The 15,943-nt window shown below is 41.2% G+C and overlaps 1 protein-coding gene across 1 annotated transcript in view; it reads right to left on the bottom strand.

Annotated features, from left to right (window-relative positions):
• PRMT3 (protein arginine methyltransferase 3) overlaps positions 1 to 15,943 on the bottom strand; it is a 100,683-nt gene that overhangs the window by 68,703 nt on the left and 16,037 nt on the right. The window contains exons 7-8 of the mRNA XM_039536619.1: positions 9,743 to 9,887; positions 5,023 to 5,088 (exon numbers count right to left, since the gene is read on the bottom strand). Of these exons, the coding sequence (XP_039392553.1) occupies positions 5,023 to 5,088; positions 9,743 to 9,887 (211 nt within the window). The remainder of the gene's footprint in view (positions 1 to 5,022; positions 5,089 to 9,742; positions 9,888 to 15,943) is intronic.

Below are 15,943 nucleotides of genomic sequence, written 5' to 3'. Positions count from 1 at the left end.
CAGTACAGTATTACACCTTAATTGCAGGACTGAATGGAAATGAGTAACCTTTAATAATGACTGATCAGTTTAACAGCTGCTACTCAGTGATGGACCGCAGTAAAATCGACATGAAACATATCAGCAACTGCTGAGACCCCTGAGTCCACTGCCCCAGGGCAGCCCTGCCATCTGGACCCCAGGGCTTCCAAACTCCCAAGCCAGTTGCTCCCCAGCCTGCCCAACCACCACAGCCTGCAGACAGAGCTTTTGGACCTAAATCTGTGGGACTTAGGACAGCAGGCTTGGTGTTTGTAAGCCTGTGCTTGAGCATCCACACTGAACACTGACTGGGTCTCACACCAGTGCTCATGGGTCCACACTACACTGGGTCCACTGCACTACACACACTTGAGTCAAATCAGCTTATCCCAGGCTGCCTAGTGTCCTCCCCAGCTGCTCTAAACCTTTGTTCGTGGTCAAGTTTGTCACAGAAAACTTGACCGTCACAGTTGTTACAGCCTGCCAACACATCAAGCCAAGCCATCTATTGGGTCAGCACGCCTCTGGCGACTGGGGCCAGCAACATGGAGAGCTCCCTGTCTGAAGAGCTTCTTCTGCTTGCACTTTCACTCCTGTGTCAGCAAACGGGCAGAGCATCCATGAGATGCTGGTGGGCATTTCAGTGGTGTTTTTCTGATCTACCGAAGGATCTGTTGGAGGAGGGCAATGACAACAGACTCGAACTCACTGATTCTGCTCATGACCCTCTACATAGCTGCTGATGCCCCCTACGTTGACCAGCGCTTCTGAAGCACAAGCACAGACTGGTGGAATCACATCACCACATGGACCTGGGATGATCGGCAGTGAGTCTGGAACGGTCACATTAAGAAAACAATATTTCTGAAGCTTCATGAACTACTTGCCCTGACCCTCCAGCGTCAGGGCACATGCATGAGGAAGGCCATGCTGGTCCAGAAGCATCCTGCTGCTAACCAGTTTGGTATTGGAAAGTCAACTGTGGGAAAAGTGGTGGTGGAAGTTTCTGAGGCAATCAGGCACGTGGTTTACCCTGTCCAACTAGCATTCAGTTCCCCTTGCATGGGCCATCCAACCATGGCATTGCCTAATGTGTTCCCAGTCTACAGAACATGGTACCGTGGAGGGGACTCAGGATGTGGTGCAGGAGCTTGAACTCTAGCAGCAGTTAGTGCAAACAGGTCTTTCTGCTGTGCTCCATCTTCCTCCCTCAAGCAATGTGCCTGCTCCAGAAACTGTGTTGCAAGTCTCTCCTCACATACCGCAATTCTCTCCACAGGCTCTGCTGCCCATCTGTGCCTTTCCACTTACTGTGAATCCTTTTCCCTTTCTTATTGTACTTGATTGTTAACCACAAGTTTGTCACAGAAATGCTTCCCTGAAAAATACACCCTTTGCTGAAATGTGATTACATTTACATATGGACTACATGCAAACACACGATAATACAGATTAAGAACTGTACAGCCAGACCTCCATCCCATGATACATCTGGACTGTATACAACCCCACTGTGCATTTTGGACAGTGAATTCATCCCATAGGCACCACATTTCTGCCTCCTCCTCATCCCCTACAGTTTGTTGTTTACAGGAGGTTCATTATGCTGTGGCATGGTACTAAAAAAGAAGGCAAGATGAAGTTTACTTTTAACATCCCAGCACATCTTTGTAAAAATGTGCAAGTACCTAGGAAAAATTTCATGATAAATACTTGTTTAACTGTTTGTGCTTCCCAATCACCATTGTGAATTCCACCTGGTAGGGGATGACACCAAGACACCGGTCTGCAATCCACCATTAGCAGGTAAGGAAATGGAAGTTCTGGACACAGAATTTTTCCTAGGAACTATGCACTCCTCTTCAACCTTTGTACCTGTTCCAGTAAGAAGTCAATTCAATGGCCAATCCATACATGGTACTGCCATTGCCACTGAAGTTCTAGCATGGAGCGGCTACAGGAATCAGGCTGAGGTCTTCTGGAGACAGGAATGGAATATAAAACCAATGCTTCTCTAACAGCTGAAGTCTCATGTTTTCCAAATGATACTGTCCTGCTCTTACATAGCAGTTCATCTACAGGAAATAACAAAATAGCTGAACCATGAAAGTTGGAAAATGGGGGCTGAAAATAAACCTTTGCAAAACAATGCTCATGTTTCACAGCTGCACAGAAGCGAGCAATCACCATTAACGGGGAAAATTAAAACCGACAGCATTTTGGACAGTTGCCCTGGTTAGTTAAAAACCAAATGGAACTAGCCCAGCACGGGAACGTGAGGAATGGGATAGATAGGTAGAATAGTTGAACTGGAGCACATCTGAAAAACTGAAAGACGAACAATAATCACCACTTAGCCTGAGGATAGAGGTCTACAGCTAAAGTATTCTTGCCCTGATCACATATGGCCTCTCACCAGATACCTGGAGCAGCTGGGCTGGTGATTTGACAGCACTGCAGCGTATTACAGCACTATAGCTACTGAACTCTGAGTATCCTCTGCAGTTACTTTCCGGGAAGCACGATTTCATACTAATAGAAAAGTGAATTACTTTGGATTCAGGAAAGAAGCGGTCAGCTATCCAGTCAATTAAATCTATTCCCTCAACGGCCGACAATCTTAGGAAGAGCTAAATTATGAACTCATGAACAGATACCCCACGGAGCGTCACAGATGTCTCCCTCAAAAGACATGCAGTGTACCTATAACAAATCTTAGGCAAAGCAACTTCTTTATTCCATACAATCTCCCCCTTTAAAAAAAACCAAAACAGAAAAACCCCAGATGTCTCAGTTATAAAGTGAAACAAAGTTCCTTTTCTGGGGACAAATCAGCCTCAAGTTGTTAAAATCTGACAATTCTATGTTGAGAGGCAGCAAGCAGTAATTTCCTGAGCCACATACTGATAGAGGCATCATTTATTCTGGACATTACAGCACAGGCCAGTTGATTTTCTGAATTAATGCATCACCAGTGCACGTAACCGCCCTCCTAACTTCTGCATTTTTTGATGCCTTAGTTTTGGACTAAAAAGCAAGTGAAATTTTCTGAGCTTTCTGAAAATACACAGCTGACCTTTCAGACAGACAGGTTCAACACTAAGCACCACAATTTCCTTTCTTCCAGTACTGCTATATTTGAATATTCATACTACTCTGATTATTATAGCCAATAGACTTGAAACTGGACAAAATAGAAGTTCAAGAGGATATTTGGTTAATACAGTTCCCAGCTTGGAACTTCACAACCTTAATGGCCTAGTAAGATATTTTGCTTTCAGGAAATATTTTGCACGTAGATGAAGAAAAATATTCAAGCAATTCTTAACAAGAAAGACTGCTGCTGGAGAGAGGAGGGCACAGGGAGTGGTTTTTTTTAACAGGCTGGGCATAAAACCTAGACACAGGGTCTTGAAAAAATTCAAGATGTGGCTTTTACCAGACCAATATCGTATCTCAGCACCAGCATTTCAGCTTTGGCCAGAATGAGATGCAAGCAAATGTGGTAGTTTTCTCCTGGATGCTATGGCAGTAGTGGGACACTGCTAGAGTATCCTTTTCTTAAGTCTAGCCCATTCCATTTTCACACACTGAGAAGGGTTCAAATGCACAGTTAGATACAATAAAAATTTGTTTTGTGCAGGAAGTTGCGCTGTAAGAGGCTTGATTCATCAATGTTAGGCTTAAGAACGAGTCTGTGGAACTAACACGAGGTTACTAACAGGAGTGAGGCTTATTCTATTTGAAAGCCACCAATAGGACTGCAGCTGCCAGCCGCTAAAAAGGGAGAGAAGAAATTAGGTGGTTGAGCAACAAACCCATGGAGAAGAGAACCAGAGGGCAAGAAAGTATGTAGAAGGTGAGAAGAGGGGGAAGAGAGACAGAACCGTGTGCAGGAAAGCAGGGGAAGATTGACTGGTTTCACAAAGGACATGTCACATTAGAGAGCTTTGAAAATATATGAGTACAATTCTCCTTCCTAATGTTACTTTTTCACATGAACAATAGCTGTGGTTGCCACAGGGAAGTTACAAGATCAAATGGGAGGAAACATGGGTCACAAGGCTCCCTATTATGAGGGTAGCACTTCTTGAAAGAAAAGAAGAACCTCCTACCTTAGAAAGCTATTTAGGTCGATTTCCAGCTGAGGGACCATTAAGGAAGAACAACTCTTTATTCTGATGCCTTGTGGTAGCACTATCACTTAAAAAATACCTTCATCCTGCGAGTATAAGAATTAAGAGGGAAATAGGGGAGGCAGAGAAGAGAAATTCTCATTCAATAAGAAATACCTATAGCATCTAATGCTTCTCTTTCTTTGACTATCAGTTGAAATCTGTGAAAAGGTAAGAGAAACCATTGCAGATGACCTGCAAATAGATCTTAAAGAATGGTAAGCATTAGAAATAGCCAAAATGCCTTGCAGAAAAACAGAAGTTAAATAGCCTGGGTAACAATTGACGACCAAAAGTAATCTAGCAAAGACAACATACACCAATAATAAAGAATGATTAACCCTGGGCCCCATTTCATTGAATTCCTAATCTGACCAAGAAAGCTTAATTCATAACAACATGAGTTAGATAAATTAATTAGATTTGAACCCTTTCCCAATACCAATTGCACTGGGACCTCTACGATGCCAGATGTAGGTTAAAATTTCACTTGAATTGCTGTAAACAGAGCCTGTCCAAAATAGATTCTGCTTAAAATACTGGACAAGAAAGGTTTACCTTAGCCATGCCATCATAATTAATGAACACTCCAAGACACCATACAGAACAATGATAACACTGATCAGCATTTCCGTTATCAGCAGTCTGCACCCTCCAGCAGTTGAATAACACTCTTCCACGTAATAAAGCCAGAGTGCATTAAATCAAATCCTGTCAGTGATACTCCATCCCCAGCGCAGGGAGATATCCAAACCAAAGAGGGTTCTACTGCACGAGAGAATCATGGACTGCAGAAATATTACAGCTTCTGAGCTGTTTTGCTTACCTTGCCATTGAAGATGTGTGGGTTTTTGTATATGAAGTCACGATAGCTTTCAGTACGCACTTTATCCTATAAATTAAGCATAAACAGAGTACACACAGTTATGTACATATGATAGTCTGAAGATGTTGGAGCAATCTTTTTTAAATCGTAATTTCTAAGAAAATATTGATTAATTAACCCTTCGCTGCTCTACATATTAAAAAGCCACAGGGACACAACCACCAGTGTAATTTCAGGATTTCCCATACAATGATTCTTCAGAACATACATTGTTTATGAAGCAAAGACAACTTGGGTTGCTACAAACTGTGACAGGCAGTAACACAAGCCATCCACATTCGAAATTATATATAGTTCTAATTCATACTATCAAAATCTAGAAGTAAGCAGCTACTTGTGATTTTTGTTCTGATTTCAAGTGTTTGAATGAGCTTCACATTTTAAAGTATCTGTTTTATACTTATTCCCTATCCTTCGCAGCAGCACCGATAACTAAAAGGTAATACTTGATCAACATAATCAAACAGTCATCTACCTGAGGCTTGACAACTGGGGCATGAACACATGTAGTGAAATTATTATACATTGAAACTAAACTGATTGCATAACCCAAACTTCTTGCTTTATTTTAAAGAAGCTATTGATCAGTTCCTGATACCAGATTACCCCGTTTCGCTTCTGGAAGCATATTTAACTGCCAATACATAGAAACCTACAAACCGTAACACAACAAATAAATCATTGGAGCTGCACAACACACACTATGAAATACTAAGTTCAGAAGCAATGACCAAGCACCAGAGGATTCAGGGGGCCTGGGGAAAAGCAATTTTGAGGGCCCCTTCCATAAAAAAAAGTTGCAATACTATATTCTCGTGGGGGCCCCGGGGCAAATTGCCCCACTTGCCTCTCCCCCCCCCCCCCGGGGCAGCCCTGGGAAAAATAAACATTTAAAAACCTTCCGCATATCAGCACAAACCCAGTTTTGAGAAAACTTCTTTTCAAGTCACCTTTACAAGGTATCACTAGTATCACTTATCCGTCTTTCAATTTTCATATTGATCTCCATCTTTTCCAATTTAGCTAATAATTCCCCACATGGAACCATATCAAATGCCTTACTGAAATCGAGGTAAATTTGATGCACTGCATTTCCTTTGTCTAAAAGATCTGTTACCTTCTCAAAGAAGAAGATCAGGTTGGTTTGGCATGATCTACCTTTTGTAAAACCATGTTGTATTTTGTCCCAGTTACCATTGACCTCAATGTCCTTAACAACTTTCTTCTTCAACATTTTTTCCAAGAACTTGCATACTACAGATGTCAAACTAATAGGCCTGTAGTTACCCGGATCACTTTTTTCCCTTTCTTAAAAATAGGAACTATGTTAGCAATTCTCAGTCATATGATACAACCCCTGAGTTTACAGATTCATTAAAAATTCTTGCTAATGGGCTTGCAATTTCATGTGCCAGTTCCTTTAATATTCTTGGATGAAGATTATCTGGGCCCCTGATTTAGTCCCATTAAGCTGTTCGAGTTTGGCTTCTACCTCGGATGTGGTAATATCTACTTCCATATCCTCGTTCACATTTGTCATCCTACCATTATCCCTAAGCTCCTCATTAGCCTCATTAAAGAAATACTTTGCCTCAGTTTTAGATATTGGGCTATGCCTAGATTATCCTTAACCTCCACTCCAACCTCGGTGTTTAGTGGTCCCACTTCTTTCTTTGTTTTCTTCTTATTTATATGGCTATAGAACCTTTTACTATTGGTTTTAATTCCCTTTGCAAGGTCGAACTCTACAGGGCTTTTGGCCTTTCTCACTTTATCGCTACATGTTCTGATCTCAATAAGGTAGCTTTCCTTTCTGATCCGTTTTCTTAATCACCTCTCTGAGATATCTGTAGTGGATTAGTACGTGAGCTGGCAGAGTAGCTCAATTTACCAGCAAGCTAACACTGATCCTCTTTATATGTGTAGGCACTCAAATGGACAGTAAGCCATCTGTTTTAGAGTCCCTATTGCAACAGCCAGAGAATCAAGTGAAAGAGTAAAAGAAAAGGAAATTAAAAAGCCATGATTATAACTATTTATGACTCTGGCTTGGACAGTCTAAAAACAATACTGTGCTGAAGAAGAGAGCTGAACCCTAGTGTATGCATACAAAGTTCGTACTGCACCATTAGATGACAAAGGATCAAGAATTTAATATTATGGAAGATAAAAGAATAATTTCTCTATCAGCCAAGACAGTTTATTTTTTTTAGATAAGCAAAACAAAGTTACTTAAAAAAAAAGTTAAGAGTAAAACATAAGCATGCAAACTTTTGTTAAAAACTTAATTTAGATTCCAGTGAGCTCCATTTTAATTTAAGGTAAGTCGGTTCTTCACATACACCAAAAATATATATAAATAAATAAATAAAATCAATATTTGGAAAAAAATTACAAAAATGGGATAGTTTAATAAAACGTTGAAAGAATCACAGCTTTGCATTGTTTTGATAAAATTGTGAATTATAAAAATTATCGTTAGGATCAGCTAAAATTATATCTGTTTGTTATGAGGGCAGATTCTAAGGAGTTAGGATTTTTTTATGCTCTCAGCAGCACTGAAATACTGGATTTGCTGAAACCACGAAAAAATTGAAAGGTTCAGCATCAATCGAGAAAGCAGTCAGCTGGAAAGCTTTCAGCCTCACCTATCACACTGCCTCAGCACTGCCCCAACTTAATCAATAGAATTCCAACTGCTGTCTTTACTACATGCACTGCTGCTTGAATGAGCTTCAGTCATTCATTTTGGGTATCTATTCATCAATTCCTTCTCTCCTCCCACCCAACCTTTCAGTACAATAACCTGAAAAATAAGTAAGTTATTATCAGACACTCCTCAAGCAATTTTTAAATAAAGTGCACCATCAGTTTCAAGTAGCAATCCTCAGCATAAACAATGCTGACCTGCCAGGGCCAAGTTAGAAGATTTAAAAAAAAAAAAAAATGAGCAAGTTGTGTGTGCATGGTTCTTAGTTTTGTTTTTTGTATTGTTTTGTTTATTTTAAACCAACAAAACATGTTAGAATCACAAACAAATTTAGGATTAATTTAACAAAGTTTGCTGTCACTTTGATTTAATGAGTCAATATTTTTAATGTAAAAAACTCACAATAATAAAAACTTGAGCAAAAAAAGTTTGTATGTGTTGGATAGTAATTTGGAGCTAAAAACTAGGTATATACACAAGAACTTACACATACCATAACTTTTCCACATTTTTTGGGCAGAAATCAGATGTTACTAAAGGGATTTTAACATCACAAAAAAGTTTCCTGAAGCCAGTGAAATAGAAAGATTTATCAAAAACTACAAAAGCTATCAATTCTTTAGAGGTTCAAGATCTTTTAGTATAGCTCCAAAACAAGGTACTATGAACTGTTAGTATAGACAAAATGGTTGTTTTTTACCCTCATCTGACAAAGTAATTTAGAGCTTATGATTTCAGATTTTCTTTGTGTGACTGACTTAAAAAAAACCCCACCTCTAGCCCCATATTTAAAAGTCATTTTGTTAGTCTGCCAGACATACAATGCTGAGGCAAATCTGATCGTTTCCAAGTTCTGCACACACCTGTTCACCACTATGCATTTCATTTTGGAAAGTGTATTACTTTCTGTATCCACAGATACCTGTGCCACAAAAGCACTTCTGCAAGAATGCTCCATAAAAACACATTGGCTGCTCAATACTGTTCAAATGTACCATAAAACAGACGCAGAGGAATTTTCTGAGGCTAGGACCGGTAAATGTTTCAGAAAGCAGGAAGCCTAAATCTGCTACCTATGCTATACAAGAGTGAGTGTACTTTATGGCTTCAGATTTTAGTTGATTTTGTTTAAATATCCATGTTCGTTCTTTATTATGAAATTGCAAAAATGCTTTATGATATTTCAGAGCAACAAATGCCTGTCCTTGTACATTACATAATATTATTTTTTCAGAGAGGAGGTACTAAAGATTTTGGGTTAAAATAAAAGCCACTTATAAAAATAAGTTAACACTCAGGATGAAGGAATTTTTGTTTGTTTTTTTTGAAGAGTTCTAGACATTCTCTTTTAAATATATTTTCCATTTTTAAATTTTGTACTATTTAGACAACCCTAGTAATTGTTCGATGTAATGCTTATCAATACACTAAATGAAGTTCGAAGAATTTCTGAATAACTACATAAATTGGCAGACATAGCATTTAAAGGTTTAGGGTGTTTTTTGCTTCCTAAATTTTCATCTAAAGAGCAGAATAAAAAATGAAGGACATTTACTGTTTATATCATATAGTGGATGAATTCTGTACACTACATTTCTACAGCAAAAGAAACAAAAGCGGCAAGAACAGATGTTATAGATATTGAGAGATTAATATTTTCTTACTAGCCATCAAGTATACCTGTAAGCTCAATATACTTTTTATTAAATTTCTAGTGTTTCTGGTACAGTCAAGAACATATACAACAGGGATTTATTTACAATGGCAGCTGAAAATATAAGCTCTTTTTTTTGTGATTCTTTCACTCTCGCTCTCAGGATAAACTATTAAGCACCGAAAGGGTTAAAAATGCAGCTACTCTGCAGTGTATATTTACGGGCACGTAGCTTTTTTTCATCCCATTTTTCCTTCCTAGTTATGAGTAAGACGCATTTGTGCTGACTTTCTAACCTTTAGCATCTCTTCGTGTATCCCATAATGCCCATATGAACTGAAGTAAACGCCATCCTCATCGTCCCGGAGTTCCGCAATGGCACTAGACGACGATGAGTTGCTTCTGACATCTGCATTCATCACAAAATCCTGGGCAAATTGTCTGTAATCAATTTGAAACATACCCTTGAGACATGTTTACGGGACTATGAAAAAGAAGGTGGGGTGGGGGCTGAGAGGAGATAAGGAATACAGGCTGCAGAGGGCCTTTTACAACATCAAAACTCTGTTATGCCTTAAACGTGCTGAAACTCCCCCTGCTGGCTTCGGAAAGAAGCTACTGCATGATTTCTCTGCATTTCAACACCAGCATTTCTTCCGCATTTTAGACACTAAATTCCAGCAGTAAGAAGTTTGCAGTGTTTCATTTATCTGCCTGCTATCCCTGCACCCTCCATCTATTTTGGAAAAGCATCCCAATTACAACCCACCTGATTTAGATTTCATTAGAGGTTTTTTTAAAGAGGGAAATTACCATTTTGCAAGCTGTTTCTATGGTAACAGTATGTCAGAAGTCAAAATACAGAATGAGACAAACATGACAGACCATATTATCTAGAGATGTGGTTCAATATCATGACACCTTTAAAAACTACTCTAAAACACACCTACGTTAGTGATTTATGGAAGGTTGAGTATATTAACCAACAAAATTTTAAAAAAAGAGAAAAAAGGATTGATACAAATAATGATTTTAAAAGATGTTTTAATGCAAGTTGATTTATTTTAAGGGTAAAAGGTTTTGTTTTTTTTTCCTTTTTGTGTTACTAGTTCTCCACTTATTTCCCCTTTTATAGTCAAATTGCTAAAGAGGATATTTTGTACGTTGTTTCTTGTTGTTGGTGTCTTGTTTCTTCCACCAGAATTTACAGTTTTCTCTACTAAGGAGGTTGCCACTGAAAATATTCCTCTATGCTAAAAAAAGATAAGACCATGGCCTCACTATTAGAATACTATAAACTCAAAACACAAAAAACTTCTAAGCAAACAGCTTGTACTATATTTGCAGCCAACTGCACCTTCAGATAGTATGAATTCCCACAAGTCAAGCAAACAGAAGTGCTTCAACCGGGCTACACTCCTCCATCAGAGTCTACGGTTTGAAGTCAACAGGACTTGTGCTGTTAAGTGATTTAGATGCAGGATTTCCAAAAGCACTTAGGTGCCTAAATATAGCAGCCTAACTTTAGGAACCTATTCTGAAAATTTTAGCTTGTTTGTACAAAAGACTTCAGAATACTTTTATTAGTTTATTGGAAATGTAGTTACTTTTATCATGAACATTTTTTTCTGTGACATAACATTTTATGCCACTAAGAGAAAAGTTTTTAATTAAATACAATTTTAGCCTGATGGTGCAAATGCTTAACTTTACACATGAGTAGGACCACTATTCATGTGAGCAAAGTTACATACATCCTCAATGTGTGGAGGAGCAGGGCAATATTTTGTTTTCTCCTGTTGCAGTTTTGTACATTTCAAATAAGAATCTTTCACTAGCAGAATTTAAAAACAGAATATAGTTTTGTTCATTATAAATTTTAGTTTAAAGTTGCAATAGTACATATTTTCAAATTAATTTTATAAAGTCTCAATCTGGTTTTACAAAAGTTGTTTTTATTTTTTTGTTAAATGAGATTATTTTTTAAAAGTCACTCTGCCCCAATGCCAGTGTTATGATTATCAAGCAATTTAACTGTAAGGAAACTCTAGGTCTAAACTCCCAATAGAATGAATTTTAAGACTGTCAAGAAAGATCATGAGAAATACCAACAAAAAAACAAAGCTTGCCATTCAATTGGACACTGATGATAAATTGAAGATAAATGTGACATACGTTTAAATTTGTAAACTGTGTCAAATATTGTAGGTTGCAACCCAGTTATGTTTAGAAAACATGGTTACTTTTGCAACCAGTTAAGGAAAAGATTGTTACTATTAACCTCCAACCACATGCAACTGCACTCTCAACCTGTCAGCTCAAACTAAACATCAGAATAGGACTATTTGGACTGGCAACCTTTAAGGAAAACTCAGGTGCTGCAAGAAATGTTTGTGATTCACTAGGTGACTGTCCTCCCACTAATTGCTGGAGACAGCTTCTAATAGTTTTAGAAGCCTCTCTGCTCAGATGAGATGTAAAATTGAAGTCTTAAACATGCAGTCATTTAAACTTCAAAAGCATTTTTCATAACTGTAGATGTTAACCCTGACATACTGATTTGGAAGATGTAGATACAAACCCATTTAAGTTGCCAAATTTAACAAACTCTCCTGCTCCGTCCCCTCTCCTCCCCTCCCTGCTAATCAGATGTTGCGGAAGCCTGAACAAGCAGCATGGAGGCAGGTAAGCTGGAGGGCGGAGGAGGGAGCGGCTGGCTCAGCAGCCGGTCCCAGACCGCGGCTCCCTCCAGCCCAGTGCCGGCCCGGGAGTCGGCCGGCGGCTGCCGCCGAGCGGTGCCTGCTCTGGTCCGGCCGGGCTCGGGAGTTGGGCCCAGCGGCGCGGTCGTGGTCCTGGCAGAGTGGACCCGGTCCCCAGGCAGTAAGGGGGCAGGGAGGGGGTGGGTTGTGCGGGGGTGGATGGGGTCAGGGCAGTCAGAGGGCAGGGAACAGGGGATTGAATGGGGTAAGGGTCCCGGGAGCAGTCAGGAAAGAGCAGGGTTGGATGAGGTGGTGGGGCACTCAGGGACAGAGAGAAGGGGTAGTTGTATGGGGTAGGGGTTCTGGGGGCCATTGAGAATGAGAGGAGGTTGGGTGGCGGCAAGGGGCAGTCAGGGGACAGGGAAGGGGGATGGGTCAGGGGTCGGAGTGTGTGTGTCAAGGAACATGAGGGGTCGGATGGGGCGACCCCAGAGGGGAAGGAGGGAACCCGTTGTTAAAATTTTGGAGGGAGGAGGGAACCGGTTGTTAAAAATTTGGCAGCTCATCACTGTTCATAACTGTAGATGTTAACCCTGACATACTGATTTGGAAGATGTAGATACAAACCCCTCCTATTTACCCTAAGCTTAACAAAAATAAGAGAAGTTACTCAAATTGTAACGGTACCAGACGAACATCATACAACACAAACCGTGATTTAAAAATTTAATCATGGCTCAAGAAGAGACTTCTACTTTGTGAAGATCACGCTGATATCCCATGAAAGTATTACGGGGTCTCAAATGCAGCATGCTCTTTATAAGTGTAATTACTAGGTTCTGAACAAGAATAAGTTTGCATTCCACGTGTTTGTGAAGTACGCAGAACTGTAGTTCTGTAACTTGAAAGCATGTGGTGGACTCAAATATCTCACATTATGTAACATGTAAGACTTTTATACAAGAGAGATTCCAGAGGACTGGAAAAGGGCAAATATAGTGCCCATCTATAAAAAAAGGGAAATAAGGGCAATCAGGGCAATTAAAGAGTAGTCACTTTACTTAATTATTTGCTCCATTACCTTTCCAGGTACTGAAGTTATCTATTTGCAAACACCTAAAAGATAACAAGGCAATAAGTAACAGTCAGCATGGATTTTTCAAGAACAAATTGTGTCAAGCCAACCTAATAGCTTTCTTTGATAGGAGAAGAACCCTTGTGGACAGGGGAGAAGTGGTAGACGTGGTATAGCTTGACTTTAGTAAGGCTTTTGATACTCTCTTGCATGACCTTCTCATAAACAAACTAGGGAAATACAACCTAGATGGAGCTACTATAAGGTGGGTGCATAACTGATTGAAAAACTGTTCCCACAAAGCAGTTATCAGTGGTTTACAGTCAAGCTGGAAGGGCATAATAAGTGGGGTCCCGCAGGGATCAGTTCTGGGTCTGGTTCTCGTCAATATCTTCATCAGTAATTTAGGTCGGGGTGGGCAAACGACAGCCCATGGGCCGGATTTGACCCATCAGCCATTTTAAGCCGGCCCTCGAGCTCCAGTTGGGGAGTGTGGGGTCTTGGGCTTGCCCTGCTCTGGTGCTCTAGACGGGGAGCAGGGTCGGAAGCCACTACAAGTGGCTCCTGGAAGCCGCAGCATGGCCTCCTTCCAGGGCTCCAGCCAGGGTTGGGAGCCACTCCACACAGTTCCTGGAAGACACAGCATGGCCCCTCTCTGGCGCTCCAGCCAGGGAGCAGGGTCCGGGGTCGCTCCACACGGCTCCTGGAAGCAGCGGCATGGCCACCCGTCTGGCTCCTATGCGCACCAATGGCCCCACTCCAATGGCCTCCTCCAGCGCTCCAATGGGAGCTGCAGGGGCGGTGTCTACAGACAGGGCAGTGCAAGGAGCTGCCTGGCCATGCCTCCACATAGGAGCCGGAGGAGGAATATGCCGCTGTTTCCGGGAGATGCTTGAGGTAAGCATCACCCAGAGCCTGCACGCCTTAGCCTCTCCCCGCGCCCCAACCCCCTGCCCCAGCCCTGATCCCCCTCCTGCCCTCCAAACCCCTCGATCCCAGCCCGGAGCATCCTCCTGCACCCCAAACCGCTCATCCCCCGCCCCACCCAGAGCCCACACCCCCAATTGGAGCCTGCACCCCTTCCCACACCTCAACCCCCTGCCCCAGCCCAGATCCCCCTCCCACACCCTGAACTCCTCATTTCTGGCTCCACCCCAGTGCCCGCACCCCAACCCCAATTTTGTGAGCCTTCATGGCCTGCCATACAATTTCTATTCCCAGATGTGGCCCTCAGGCCAAAAAGTTTGCCCACCCCTGATTTAGGTAACGGCATAGAGAATACACTTATAAAGTTTGCGGACGATACCAAGCTGGGCGGGGTTGCAGGTGCTGTGGAGGATAGGATTAAAACTCAAAATGATCTGGACAAACTGGAGAAATGGTCTGAAGTAAATAGGATGAAATTCAATAAGGACAAATACCAAGTACACCACTTAGGAAGGAACAATCAGTTGCACATATACAAAATGGGAAATGACTGCCTAGGAAGGCGTACTGCAGAAAGGGATCTGGGGGTCATAGTGGATCACAAGCTAAATATGAATTAACAGTGTAACACTTGCACACACAAAAAAAAAGCAAGCATCATTCTGGGACGTATTAGCAGGAGTGTTGTAAGCAAGACGTGACAAGTAATTATTTCGCTCTACTCCAAGCTGATTAGGCCTCAACTGGATTATTGTGTCCAGTTCTGAGCACCGCATTTCAGGAAAGATGTGGACAAATTGGAGAAAGTCCAGAGAAGAGCAACAAAAATGATTAAAGGTCTAGAAAACACGACCTATGAGAAAAGATGGGAAAAAATTGGGTTTGTTTAGTTTGGAGAAGGGAAGACCGAGAGGGGACATGATAACAGTTTCAAGCACATAAAAGGTTGTTACAAAGAGGAGGGAGAAAAATTGTTCTCCTTAACCTCCGAGGATAGGACAAGAAGCAATGGGCTTAAATTGCAGCAAGGGCGGTTTAGGTTGGACATTAGAAAAAACAGTCAAGGAGCTTAAGCACTGGAATAAATTGCCTGGGGGGGTTGTGGAAACTCCACCATTGGGGATTTTTAAGAGCAGGTTAGACAAACACCTGTCAGGGATGGTCTAGATAATACTTAGTCCTGCCTTGAGTGCTGGGGACTGGACTAGATGACCTTCGAGGTCCCTTCCAGTCCTGGATTCTAACTGCTTCTGCCAACAGGCAGCAACCATAACTTCTTAAATAAGGATGATTCAAGGTACATTAATACTTCATCTTTCCAATGCCATTGATGGCTTCAACTGGAGTGGCTGTAGTTGTCATCTTGAACTAACAGTTTGGCAGGATTTCATAAATGCCAGGAGACACCAACCAAGTCTGAAATTCCTTCGTATTTATGCAGCTGCACCACCACCCAGGACATATTGCAAAACTTCATGATTGAAAGTTAACGTGCACAACAAAGCTAAAATCAGCTAAAATATTCTTGCTAGTACTCCCTAGATTTGAGTTTGGGGATAAGGGAGCAGTGGAAGGAAAGAAATTTTCAATGGGAATTCCTCAACATCAGAATTTGATGGCTGGGGGAGGGGGAAGGGGAAGAAATCTGTTTCATGGGTCAGGAGTTTTGTCTAGACATTTAGTCAATTCAGTTGTGCTTCAACTTGCAATATTTTTAAACACACCACAATCGACACTATTTGCAAACAGAGGCAAAACACACAGATAAGACTAATGTCCTCTTGGTGCTACTTACA

Source organism: Mauremys reevesii, linkage group 4, assembly GCF_016161935.1.
Source record: "Mauremys reevesii isolate NIE-2019 linkage group 4, ASM1616193v1, whole genome shotgun sequence".
Lineage (NCBI taxonomy): Eukaryota > Metazoa > Chordata > Testudines > Geoemydidae > Mauremys > Mauremys reevesii.
The sequence above is the reverse complement of the archived record's forward strand: the minus strand, read 5'-3'. Positions and strand labels throughout refer to the sequence as shown.